This window comes from Cervus elaphus, chromosome 12 (genome assembly GCF_910594005.1).
Source record: "Cervus elaphus chromosome 12, mCerEla1.1, whole genome shotgun sequence".
NCBI classification, from domain to species: domain Eukaryota; kingdom Metazoa; phylum Chordata; class Mammalia; order Artiodactyla; family Cervidae; genus Cervus; species Cervus elaphus.
The window spans coordinates 95057969-95070463 of NC_057826.1; the positions used below are offsets into that span (position 1 = coordinate 95057969).

General features: G+C 41.6%; 1 protein-coding gene across 17 annotated transcripts in view; it reads left to right on the forward strand.

The window, feature by feature from the left end:
* Nucleotides 1–10298: 10298 nt before the first annotated feature.
* Nucleotides 10299–12495, forward strand: part of LOC122704944 (SH3 domain-binding protein 1-like) — a 90346-nt gene continuing 88149 nt past the window's right edge. For 13 of the 17 annotated variants that reach the window (XR_006343986.1, XR_006343985.1, XR_006343987.1 and 10 more), the window contains exon 1: nt 10509–12206. Coding sequence is in view for 2 of the 17 variants with exons in the window: in XM_043920086.1 (XP_043776021.1) it covers nt 12201–12206 (6 nt within the window). In the remaining 15 variants the exon portion in view is untranslated. Of the gene's footprint in view, nt 10489–10508; nt 12207–12495 lie in introns of those variants that run through there. The other 4 variants (XR_006343995.1, XR_006343993.1, XR_006343994.1 and 1 more) reach the window with 1 other exon arrangement.

Here is a 12495-nt window from a genome sequence, read left to right on the forward strand (position 1 = left end):
CCTTTCCCATATGGGTCATTACAGAGCATTGAGTAGAGTGTCCTGTGCTATACGGCAGGTCTTTATTAGTCACCTGTTTTATATATCGTAGTGTGTATGTGACAATCCCAGTCTTCCAATTTATCCCTCCCCCTTTGCCCCCAGTAACCGTAAATTTGTTTTCTACATTTATAACTCTGTTTTGTTCTTTTAAGTTCACTTGTAGCCGTTTTTAAGATTCCACACATGAGTGGTATTATATGATACTTGTTTCTCTCCGACTTACTTCACTCGGTATGACACTCTTTAGGTTGCTGCAAATGACCTTATTTTGTTCTTTTTTTATTCCATTGTGTGTATATACCACATCTTCTCCATCCATTCCTCTGCTGATGGACATTTAGGTCGTTTCCATGCCCTGGCTATTGTAAATAGTGCTGTACTGAGCATTGGAGTGAATGTGTCTTTTTGAATTATAGTTTTCTTTGGATATGTGCTCAGGAGTGGGATTGTTGAATCATATGGTAGCTCTATTTTTAATTTGTTAAGGAACCTCCATACTATTCTCCGCAGTGTCTGTACCAGTTTACATTCCCACCAACAGGGTAGGAGGGTTCCCTTTCTCCACATCATCTCCAGCATTAGTTGTTAATAGGTTTTTTGATGATGCCCATTCTTGGATTCTGGGTTGACAGTCCTTTTAGCACTTGACAAATGTGAGTCACATCCTTCTGGCTTCTGTGGTTTCTGATGAGAAATCTATTATCAGTCCAACAGTCTTTTTCTTATTAGTGAAGTATACTTTCTCTCTGGTTTTTTAAAGGTTTTCCCATATCTTTAGCTTTTAGAAGCTTGATGATGAGGTCTTGGTGGGAATTTCTTTAGGTTTATCCTATCTGAAATTCGTTTAGCTTCTTGAATGTGTGCATTTTTGTCTCTTGCCAAATTTTGGAAAATTTTCAACCATTATTTCTTTGAATGCTTTTTCCCCCATTTTTTTCTCCCCTCATTCCAGAACTTCAATAATACAAACATTAGAATTTTTGTTATGGTCCTATAGGTGCTTGAGGCTCTGTTGATTTTTTTTTTTTTCCAGTTTATTTTCAGGTTCATTGTGCTGTCTTCCAGTTCACTAATTCCTTCCTCCTTCCTTTTCACTGTTTGTTGAGCCCATCAGCTGAGGCTCTCACTTTGGTTATTATATTTTTCAGCTCTGAAATTTCCTTTTGGTTCTCTGTCTTCTTCCTCTTTTTGGTTGTTTTTTGATAAGACTTTTTTTCCATTTGTTTCAAGTGTGATGGAAATCTTGTTGAAGTAATTTTATGATAGCTGTTTTAAAATGTTCGTCAGATAATTCTAATAACATATGTGTCACCTCAGTATTGGCATTTTTTTTTACTTCCCTTTCTTATTCAAGTTGAGATTTTCCTGGATTTTGTTATGAAATGACTTTTTTAATTGTATCTGGACACATTGGGTATTAAGCTGTAAAACTACGGGTCTTACTGGAATCTCCTGTTTTGGCAGGCTCCTCCAGCGTCCCACTGGCCGGGGAAGGCACTGTCAGGCCCCCAGTTCCCGTCTCCCCCCCAAAAAGGGGAGAGGGCCCTTCCCAGTAAGCTGGGGGAGGGTGAAAACCTGAGCTCCCCACTGGAACTTTGCTGCCAGGGGTGAGGGTAGCGTTAGTTTTCCCCATGGTGTTGAGCTGGAGCTGGGTGGTTTTCATGGCAAATGTTCTGGCTTGCTAGGCTGACTTAGCTAGAGAGAGCAAGACTTTAGCCAGAGAGAATCGGTTTTTCTTACTGCATTTTTTGCCTGCGTCTGTTGCTGTTTCTGGGTTTCAGGCTTCTTCAGCACCTAGTCCAGAATATATCAGGCAAAAGAAAGCCGTGAGAATTCACTGCCCTGCTGTTTTTCAGGTTCCAAGGTCGCTAGCTGGTCTGTCTTCTTTCAGCCTTTCAGAGTTCTATTGCTTGTTCACATACGGTATATGCACAGGGATCTGGCTATTCCTGGAGGAAGGAATAGGAAGAAATGCATCCACTCTAGCGTCTAGTCATGTTCTTTTAACTCTTTTGGTGTATGCTCGGGGTCCAAATATTTTGAAATAACTTGGCTCCAGAAAGTTCTATAAACAAGGTAAAATATATGGATTCCTGTTTAATTGGTTCCATCAACCAGTCGCATGAGTTTGAGTTGTCATTTGTAACTGGGGATATTAATGTAGGCACAAACTTACGTTGACTGACTTACCTTGCACTCATTTGCTTTTTCACACACTGCATTCTGCCAAATACTATTGGTCAAATTTGTTTTCTTTTCCAAAATCATATATAACTTTTTAGGCTAAGTTCCTAGCTTCTAATCTCCTCATTGGTGAATTAATTTCAGAGAAGTTTACTTTGGATGTAGAAGTGAAACTGCTTCCTTTAATCTCAAAGCACATTTCAAATAAGGGCTCCATTTGTAGAGTTTACCTCTGGGGTGTGGTTGCTAAGTAAATTTCAGGGTGTTACAAGTTCCTTTGCAAGAGATTATAAATTTTGCTGTCAGTGATGTGAGAGTCCTAAAGTAGGGCAGCGCCAGGTTGGGACCTAGAATAGATACCTGATTGGAGCCTCCAGAGTGGTGGCTTTGCAACAGGGAATTAGGGAAGACCCTAGGTGATGAGCGGAGAAGGCAATGGCACCCCACTCCAGTACTCTTGCCTGGAAAATCCCATGGACGGAGGAGCCTGGTAGGCTGCAGTCCCTGGGGTCGCTAAGAGCCGGACACGACTGAGCGACTTCACTTTCTAGGTGATTAGGGAGCTAAGGAATGACAAGCAGAGGAAAACAAATGCATGCTACAAGGAGTGAGAGAGTGCAGTGGTGCGGCTGAAGCTCCACAGGCAAGAGCGGGGAAACCAGCAAAGGTGGCATATCTCGGAAAGTTAGTCAGTATGACTGGCTTTGCCTATCAGGGTGGAGAAAGCCACATGTTTTGTCCTGTCTTATGATTTTCCTATGAACTGTCACGGGAATTGCAAACTCAGATGTCTACAGGGACCAAGAAGGGGACATGGCTATAAAAAATATTTCCTTTTCTTCTTAGCTCCACTAAAATAAAATCAACAACTTTACTGTGATTATTATTAGCAAAACATTTCAATGGCTTCTCATCTTACCCAGTAAATGACAATAGACTACAGGACCCATACCATCTCTACCTTATAATCTCTCTAATCTCTTACTTTATGTACGTCAGTTCAGTTCAGTCACTCAGTCATATCTGACTCTTTGCGACCCCATGGACTGCAGCATGCCTGTCTTCCCTGTCCATCACCAACTCCCAGAGGTTAATCAAACTCATGTCCATCAAGTTGGGGATGCCATCCAACCATGTCATCCTCTGTCATCCCCTTCTCTTCCTACCTTCAATCTTTCCAAGCATCAGGGTCTTTTCCATTGAGTCAGTTCTTTGCATCAGGTGGCCAAAGTATTGGAGTTTCAGTTTCAGCATCAGTCCTTCCAATGAATATTTAGGACTGATTCCTTTAGGATTGACTGGCTAGATCTCCTTGCAGTCCAAGGGACTCTCAAGAGTCTTCTCCAACACCACAGTTCAAAAGCATCATTACTTTGGTGCTCAGCTTTTTTATAGTCCAACTCTCACATCCATACATGACTACTGAAAAATCGTAGCTTTGACTAGACAGATCTTTGTTGGCAAAATAATGTCTCTGCTTTTTAATATGCTGTCTAGGTTGGGCATAGCTTTTCTTCCAAGGAGCAAACATCTTTTAATTTCATGGCTACAATCGCCATCTACAGTGATTTTGGAGCCCCCCCAAATAAAGTCTGTCACTGTTTCCGTCCTTTCCCCATCTATTTGCCATGAAGTGATGGGACCAGATGCCATGATCTTAGTTTTCTGAATGTTGAGCTTTAAGCCAACTTTTTCACTCTCCTGTTTCACTTTCATCAAGAGGCTTTTTAGTTCCTCTTCACTTTCTGCCATAAGGGTGGTGTCACCTGCATATCTGAGGTTATTGATATTTCTCCTGGCAATCCTGATTCCAGCTTGTGCTTCATCTAGCCCGGCATTTCACATGATGTACTCTGCATATAAGTTAAATGATCAGGGTGACAATATACAACCTTGACGTACTACTTTCCCTATCTGGAACCGGTCTGTTGTTCCATGTCCTGTTCTAACTGTTGCTTCTTGACCCGCATACAGATTTCTCAAGAGGCAGGTCAGGTGGCCTGGTATTCCCATCTCTTTCAGAATTTTCCACAGTTTGTTGTGATCCCCACAGTCAAAGGCTTTGGCATAGTCAATAAAGCAGAAGTAGATGTTTTTCTGGAACTCTCTTGCTTTTTCGATGATCCAGTGGATATTGGTAATTTGATCTCTGGTTCCTCTGCCTTTTCTAAAACCAGCTTGAACATCTGGAAGTTCATGGTTCATGTATTGTTGAAGCCTGGCTTGGAGAATTTTGAGCATTACTTTGCTAGCGTGTGAGATGAGTGCAATTGTGTGGTAGTTTGAGCAGTCTTTGGCATTGCCTTTCTTTGGGATTGGAATGAAAACGGACCTTTTCCAGTCCTGTGGCCACTGCTGAGTTTTCCAAATTTGTTGGCATGTTGAGTGCAGCACTTTCACAACATCATCTTTTAGGATTTGAAATAGCTCAACTGGAATTCCATCGCCTCTACTAGCTTTGTTCATAGTGATGCTTCCTAAGACCCACTTAACTTCATATTCCAGGATGTCTGACTCTAGGTGAGTGATCCCACCATCGTGATTATCTGGGTCATGAAGACCTTTTTTGTACAGTTCTGTGTATTCTTGCCACCGCTTCTTAATATCCTCTGCTTGTTAGGTCCATACCATTTCTGTCCTTTATTGTGCCCATCTTTTGTATCTCTAATTTTCTTGAGAAGATCCCTAGTCTTTCCCATTCTATTGTTTTCCTCTATTTCTTTGCAATGATCACTAAGGAAGGCTTTCTTATCTCTCCTTGCTATTCTTTGGAACTCTGCATTCAAATGGGTATATCTTTCCTTTATGTACTTAGTCCGCACCAAACCACTTTAGATTTTTTTTAATATATGTAATTTCAATTTAATTTTATTAATTCATTTTATTTTTGGGGTGTTGGGTCTTTGTTGCCGCACAGACTTTCTCTATTTGCAGGACAGTGGGGGCTACTCTCTAGTTGCAGTGTTCCGGCTTCTCACTGAGGTGGATTCTCTTGTTGCAGAGCATGGGCTCTGGGGCTCACGGGCTCAAAAGTTGCGGCACTCAGGCTTAGTTGCTCTGCGGCATGCGGAATCTTCCTGCATAAGGGATCAAACCCGTCTCCTGTATTGGCAGGTGGATTCTTTACCACTGAGCCACTAAGGGAACCCAAACCACATGAGCTTTTGATTGAAGACACTGGGCGACCTCCCTTGCTAAGAATCTTCCGCTGGGCTATTTCCTGTGCCTAGAATGTTCTTCCCTGGGATATATCCATAGTCACTCTCTCACCCCTTTAGGTGAGTGTTGCTGTTCTGTCACTAAATGGTGTCTGACTCTTGGTGACCCCATGGACTGCAGCACCCCAGGTCTCCCTGTCCAGGGGATCTTCCCAACTCAGGGATCAAATCTGAGTCTCCTGCATTGCAGGCAGATTCTTTACCATCTGAGCCACCAGCGAAACCCCATATAAGTGCTAGATAATATTATTAATAAAATATTATTCAGGTGAGTGGCCTAAATAAAGCATAGCTGCAAGCCTAGTCTAGCCTGGGGCAAGCCAATTTGTCTGAGATCCTGAGATTCTTTTTCTCTCTGGAAACCTATGTCTTTAGTGTGGTTTTTCGCCTACGCAGGCCCTTTGAGACTTGACCCCAGATTTTGTATATTCCCCATCCTGAGGCTGTGAAGCCAGGTGAAGACCGTCACAGGAGGCCATAGCTTACGGCCTTGGTAGTGCTCTTCACCCATGCACCCTCTGCAGAGGGGTGGGCTGTAAGGGGTGACCCTGCCACAACAAGGTTCAGCCTTGGTGAGAGAGTGTATTGGCACAGCTCCATGGACTGGCCAGTGGGACAGTCATTCATAATCTACTTGGGGTGCTCACTTGGGTACTTCTGCCTGGTCTCCCACCGCTCCACCAAACAAGCAGACCGGGAGACAGAGAGGCTTCTGCCCTCTCTGTGTGGGTGGCCCAGCCAGCCCCTCAGCTGCTCCAGGCAGCCTCTGCCCGGGCCTTGCAGCGAGACCTCCAGGAAGGCAGGCATCTCCTGTTCTCTGTAGCCTGAGAGGAAGGAGAAACTGCCCAACTGCTCTGGACATTAATCCCTATTTATTTCTTATCTTTCCTTTCTACCAAAGGTGGAAAGGGGAGGGGGAAAGCCACTATTGGCTCTGGAACGTACCAGGGTCCTTTGCAGTAGCTGCAAAAAAGCAAGTCAGTAGAAGGTCAGTTTGGGCAAAGATAAGGGGTGGTGGCCTTGGGAGACCTCTGGTCCTTTGGTTGAGGTGCTGGAGGGCATTGACCAGCAGGACTGTGGGGCTCTTTGAGGGCCACATGAGGAGGGATGTCCTTTGGGCTCCTGGTGAGGCAGGTCACCGCAGGACAGACAACAAATGGGAGACTAATGTGGTACCCAAGATGGCTGGTTTTAGGGTGCCTGTGGGATGCCTCCCGCAGGCTCCTTAAACAATTTGGGGTAAATTAGAAGGGGCTGGGTTTCTGCAAGTCAGGTGTGAACGAATGCAGAGAAAAACTGCTTTGTTTTTAGTACTACACCTCTACCCTTTAAAATAAAAATAAGTTAAATTTTTTCCCTCTTATTCCAATAATAATACATGCTTTAAAAAATTCAGAAAATTTAGAAAAGTATGAAGAGTATAAAAGTCATTTGAACTTCCACTGAGTCGTGATAGCCCCTGATAACTTTTGAATAATTGCTTTCTGGATTTTTAAATATCCAGGGAGCCAGAGGATATTTTATACATATTTTATACATATATATATAATTATATATACACACATATACATGTACATATACAATACATATATATGATACATATATACACACATATCTAATGATAAAGAGAGAATCTTAGTCTATTACCTTCCTTCTGGGGCCAGATGTTGGGAGGCACCAAAGCTTCCCAGGAATCAATCAGGAGAATGGCTAAAGAGCTATTGAGATAGGAGTCCAAGTGCTCACCATCATTCTCCTTAAAACTCCAATAAAGTCAGCAAAAACTCAACAGAGGCTTAGTGTGAGTGGATTTATTGTGAAAGGACTAAGATTTACCTCTGAGTTTCATGAGGTGAAACAAGACAGGTACACAGTGGGTTAGAAGTGCCGAGGCAATTGGAAACATGAAGAAGTAACTTAGGGGAGGGTGTTGAACATTCAAAGATCTTGAAGTTCATGTTAATCTAATACAAGTTTCTAATACTGGATCCTCAAAGGCATTGGGATTGAACTGTCTGGCTCATTTTTTCTCTCTCTCTCCTTGTGTATGTATGTATCAATACATATACACATGTGTTAATGTATTTTGCAACCCCATGGACTATACAGTCCATGGAATTTTCCAGGCCAGAATCCTAGAGTGGGTCGCTGTTCCCTTCTCCAGGTGGTCTTCCCAACCCAGGGATCGATCCCAGGTCTCCCGCATTGCACATGGATTCTTTACCAGCTGAGCCGTCAGGGAAGTCCAAGATTACTGGAGTAGATAGCCTATCCTTTCTCCAGAAGATCTTCCCAACCCAGGAATGGAACCGGGGTCTCCTGCTTTGCAGATGGATTCTTTACCAGCTGAGCTACCAGGGGAGCTCATTAGCACACACATACGTGTATAAATATGCATATATATCTAAATAAATGTAAAATAAGTTGTTATACATGTTTTGTTGTCTGATATCCTTTCTAATTTTTAGTTAATTTTATTTCTAAGATTTTTACTGAGATATAGTTGATTTACAGTGTTGTGTTAGTTTCAAGTATATAGCAGAGTGATTCAGTTATACATATATACTCCTTTTTTACACTCTCTTCCATTATAGGTTACTACAAAGTATTGAGTATAGTTCTCTATGCTATACAGTAGATCCATGTTGATTATTTTATATATAGTAGTGTGTATATTTTAACCCCAAACTCTTAATTTATTCCTCCTGGCCCTTTCCTCTTTGATAATCATAAATTTGTTTTCTATGTCTGTGATCTATTTCTGTTTTGTAAATAAGTTAGTCTATATCGTTGTTTTAGATTCTACATAAAAACATGATATTCTTTTTATAAAAAAGAAATTATAAAATTGTTGTGTAATGGGATTTTCTGTAACTTGTTTTTGTTCAGTCACTCAGTTGTGTCTTACTCTTTGTGACCCCATGGACTGCAGCACCCCAGGCTTCCCTGTCCCTCACCATCTCCTGGAACTTGCTCAAACTCATTTGAGTCAGTAATGCCATTGAACCATCTCATCCTCTGTTGTCCCCTTCTCCTCCTGCCTTCAATTTTTCCCAGCATCAGGGTCTTTTCTAGTGAGTCAACTCTTTGTATCAGATAGCCAAAGTATTGGAGCTTCAGCTTAAATAGCTTTCTGTGTCAGTAAAAGCATATTCACATTGTGATCTTTTTAATAGCAGCAGGATATTCTGCTATATGATTGGATCATCATATATTTAATTCATTCATATTCAACATTTAGATGATTTCAGTTTTCACTGTTATAAACAATGCCACAATAAATGTTTTGGACATAAATTTATTTGTGTTTTTCTAATAATTTTCTAGGATTAATTCCTACAAGTAGAGTTGCTGTGTCTATTTTGAAGGTTTTGTGGTACAAATTACCAAAGTGTCCTTCACAAAAATGGTAGCAATTATTCTCTCACCAGTCCTACATGAAGCTCATTTTCCTATATGCTTGCTGTAACTAAATATGATGAGGCTTATACTTTTTGGCCATCTGTTTAGCTGAGAAACTGTGGAACTTTTTAAAAAATTATTTTACTTATCTCTTTATAGCATGGATGTATTTCCTCCTTTTTGAACTGAATGACTATAGAAATGTAAATATCTCATACTTTAAAATATATTCTAGTTTTTAATTTTGACATTGTTTTATTGCACCTTTTGGCAATATAAAGTTTTCTTTTTTCATTCTTAAGTGTCCTTAAATGTAATCCTGTACTTCACGGTTCCGCCTTTGTGTCATGCTGAAAGACCTTTATTTACCTATGGGTGGAAAATGATCCACCTATTCCACACCTTTTCTACTATTTACATAGTTTAAAATTTTACTTAAATTTTTAAGCACACCTGTTGTATTTTTTCCATGGAGGGTTAAGGCAATGATTTAACTTTTTTTTCCCCCAATTAGATAGCCAGTTACCCCAACACCATTATTCCCTCTGTTCTGAAATGTTTGCTTTATGAAAATCTTTGGCCCCAAACTGGCACAAACTGAGAAATGTAAGAAGCACATGTGGCGCCAGCTTGTCCATGGCTAATGCTTACCCTTATGATATTAAACTTCTCCATCCCAGAGCTGCACCACACACTAACCCCACTATAATGCTTACTTGTTTGCTGCTTGAGTTCTACCCTAATAAGCTTGTGTGACTTTGAACGTATTACCCAGTCATTCTGTTCCCTAAGCAACCAGAAGGACTTGCCCAATTTTTCTTCTGAAGATCAAATACTTTTGCGATAAACCATCTGAAAATGAAAAATTACAAAAGAGACCTACTTGTGTGTCCGCTCTAGGTTTGGGGGGAAAAAAAAGGTAATTTTCTCTCTCTTCCAGGCCTTAGAGAAATTTCTTCTTTTGTACCAACTTGTAGAATACTTGTAGACAACTTGTAGACAGTAAGCTGGCAGCATGTTTAAATGACACTGTTTCTGCTCTTGGCAGCCAGCAGTTAAGACTTGCTGCTAAGTGCCTTGAATCTGGTTTTAGGCTGAGAACTACGATGGAATCGCCATTAACTTGGGCCTGTGGATCTGACATGTGAGGGAAAGTTCGCTATGCTCAAATTTCAAGACTCTTTTTCTTAGTCATGTCAACCACAAGGCTCCAGGGAAGAGGAGAGCCTTCCACTTGAACACTGTTTACGAACTTTTTTATTCTGTCACACTCTAAAATTATTTACCAAGAAAGTAGGTACTCATCAAATCTTTTTAGAAAATGTGAGCTCATGATTACACCCTACTTTATATTACAGTTATTTTTGTATTTCACTTCCTTACTAAATTACATACTTCTTAGGGGGCAGAGCCCTTGTCTTGTATGTATTTGTCTCCTCCTGGGGCACCTAATACAGAGCTGGGGATAAAGAAAGGTTTTTTAAAAAATGTTTGCTGTGGTATAGCTGCTTTCCAGTATTCCCTCAGTTTCTGCTGTACTGCAAAGTCGATCAGCCGTATGTGGACATGGACCCCCTGCTTTCTGGACTTCCCTCCCACTTAGTCACCACAGAGCACTGAGGAGGCTTCCCGGAGCCATCTAGTAGGTTTGCATTAGTTATCTATTTTATGCTTAGTAGTAATAGTTTATATATGTCAATCCCAATCTTCTAATTCATCTCGTCCCTTTCCCCCCTTGCTATCCTACACTTGTTCTCTGTGTCTCTGTTTCTGCTTTGTAAATAAGATCGTCTGAGGCAGTGTCCTTAATACAGGCTTTAGCTTCAGACAGGACAGACGTAGCAGACTGTCTCCGTCATCAGTCAAGCGTATGACTGTAGATAGGTTGCTTAAGCTCTTGGAGCCCTACTTACTTATCTGCCAAATGAGGATTGTATTCTTTCTCTTCCCCCTTGCCTTCTCTTCCCTCTTTCCTCCTTTCACAAGCACTTACTGACCACTTCATGTCAGACACCAAGGGGATACAAGACAAAATAATATAGGGATGGTCTTTGTTCTCCTGGAACTATTTTAAGATTTGGAAGGATGATGAGAATGAGTATGGTGAGGAAACAAAATGTGAGATAGCTAGATGAGAGATGGATAGGACTGGAGAGATATTATTCACTAAATGAGTTCGAATTGAGAGAGGCTAAGGGAATGTGATTGCCTTTATTTTATTTACTTCTGGCTGCACTGAATCTTCGTTGCTGTGCATGGGCTTTCTCTAACGGCGGTGAGCAGGGCCTGCTCTTCATTGCAGGGCACGGCCTTCTCACTACAGTGGCATGTGGGCTCACGGCACACGCGGACCCAGGAGTCGTGGCTCTCGTGTTCAGGAGCTATGGCACACAGGCTTAGCTGCTCCATGGCATGTGGGATCTTCCTGGACTAGGGATGGAGCCCATGTTCCCTGCAGTGGTGGATCCTTATCCACTGTACCATGAGAGAAGTCCATGATTCCTTTGAAAATGTCTGATTGATTACCAATGGAAGAGAAAGAGAAAAAGAAAGAATGAGATAGGAGAGGAATGAAAAGGAAATAGGAGATGTGGATGCAAATGAAAAGAGAAAGTACAGAACAGGGGAGATGAAAAACAGGCTGGTGGGTTTAAGCTGGTGAGTTAGCTGAGCTGTATGTAGATTTATCATCAGGATATAAAAGTGTTGCTAAATTGTAGCTGGAAATGTGGTTAGTAAACCTCCCAGTCCAGTACTCTCAACTCACTCATTGCTGGACCCTGTGAGCTGTCTTCCCTGTCCTTCTGGCTTAGAATTTCTGAGAGAATATAAAGAGACAGGAAGACCAAGGATAACTCAAAGATTGGGGGCTTGTGTGACCAGAGTAATAATGATATCACTCATAGAAACAGAAAAATGAGCCATAGAAATTAGGTCTCAAGTTTGGTTTAAAACCTAAGTTTCAGCTATGAGCAGCTTGTCCAGGTGGAGCTGGAGGTTGGAATGTGATTTGGGGCAAAGGTCCCTTTAGAAACATGCATCTGAAAAATGCACTTTGCGATCATGAAATCAGATAGTTCCTGAGGGAAAGAACAGAGACAAAGGTAAACCAAAGAGCAAATACTGAATTGGAGGGTTGTCACTTGGGGGTGACTAGGTTCCTTCAGGTCACAGGAGGAGGAAGGGCTACAACCAATGGAAACTGGAGTTGCCCATGAAAGAAGAGCCAAAGGAGTATCATATCAGTGAATCCAAGAGAAGAAATTTCAAGAGAAGGATGGCAAGTGACCACTGTGGAAAACAATACTGTGGACGGATTAAAGATGCTAAGAACAAAGGGACGAGCCATTGGATATGAGGGTAAGAAGATCAGTGGTGATTTTTAGGAACCATTTCAGGGAGGTGGAAGAAATGGTGAGGAATACATGAATAAAGTGAATGTGCTGACTGGAGAGTCCTCCACATGGGCATCACCCGGGTGCTCATTAGAAATGATGATTCTCTGGCCTTCACTGACTCAAAGTCTGCCTTCGAATGCAGATGCACTCTGGGTGATTTTCCTGCAAGCAATGTTGGAGCAGCTATAGGGTCCTTGTTCAGGGTGACTGGTAGGAAAAGAACATTGACGGTAGTATCTTGTAGTGACAGC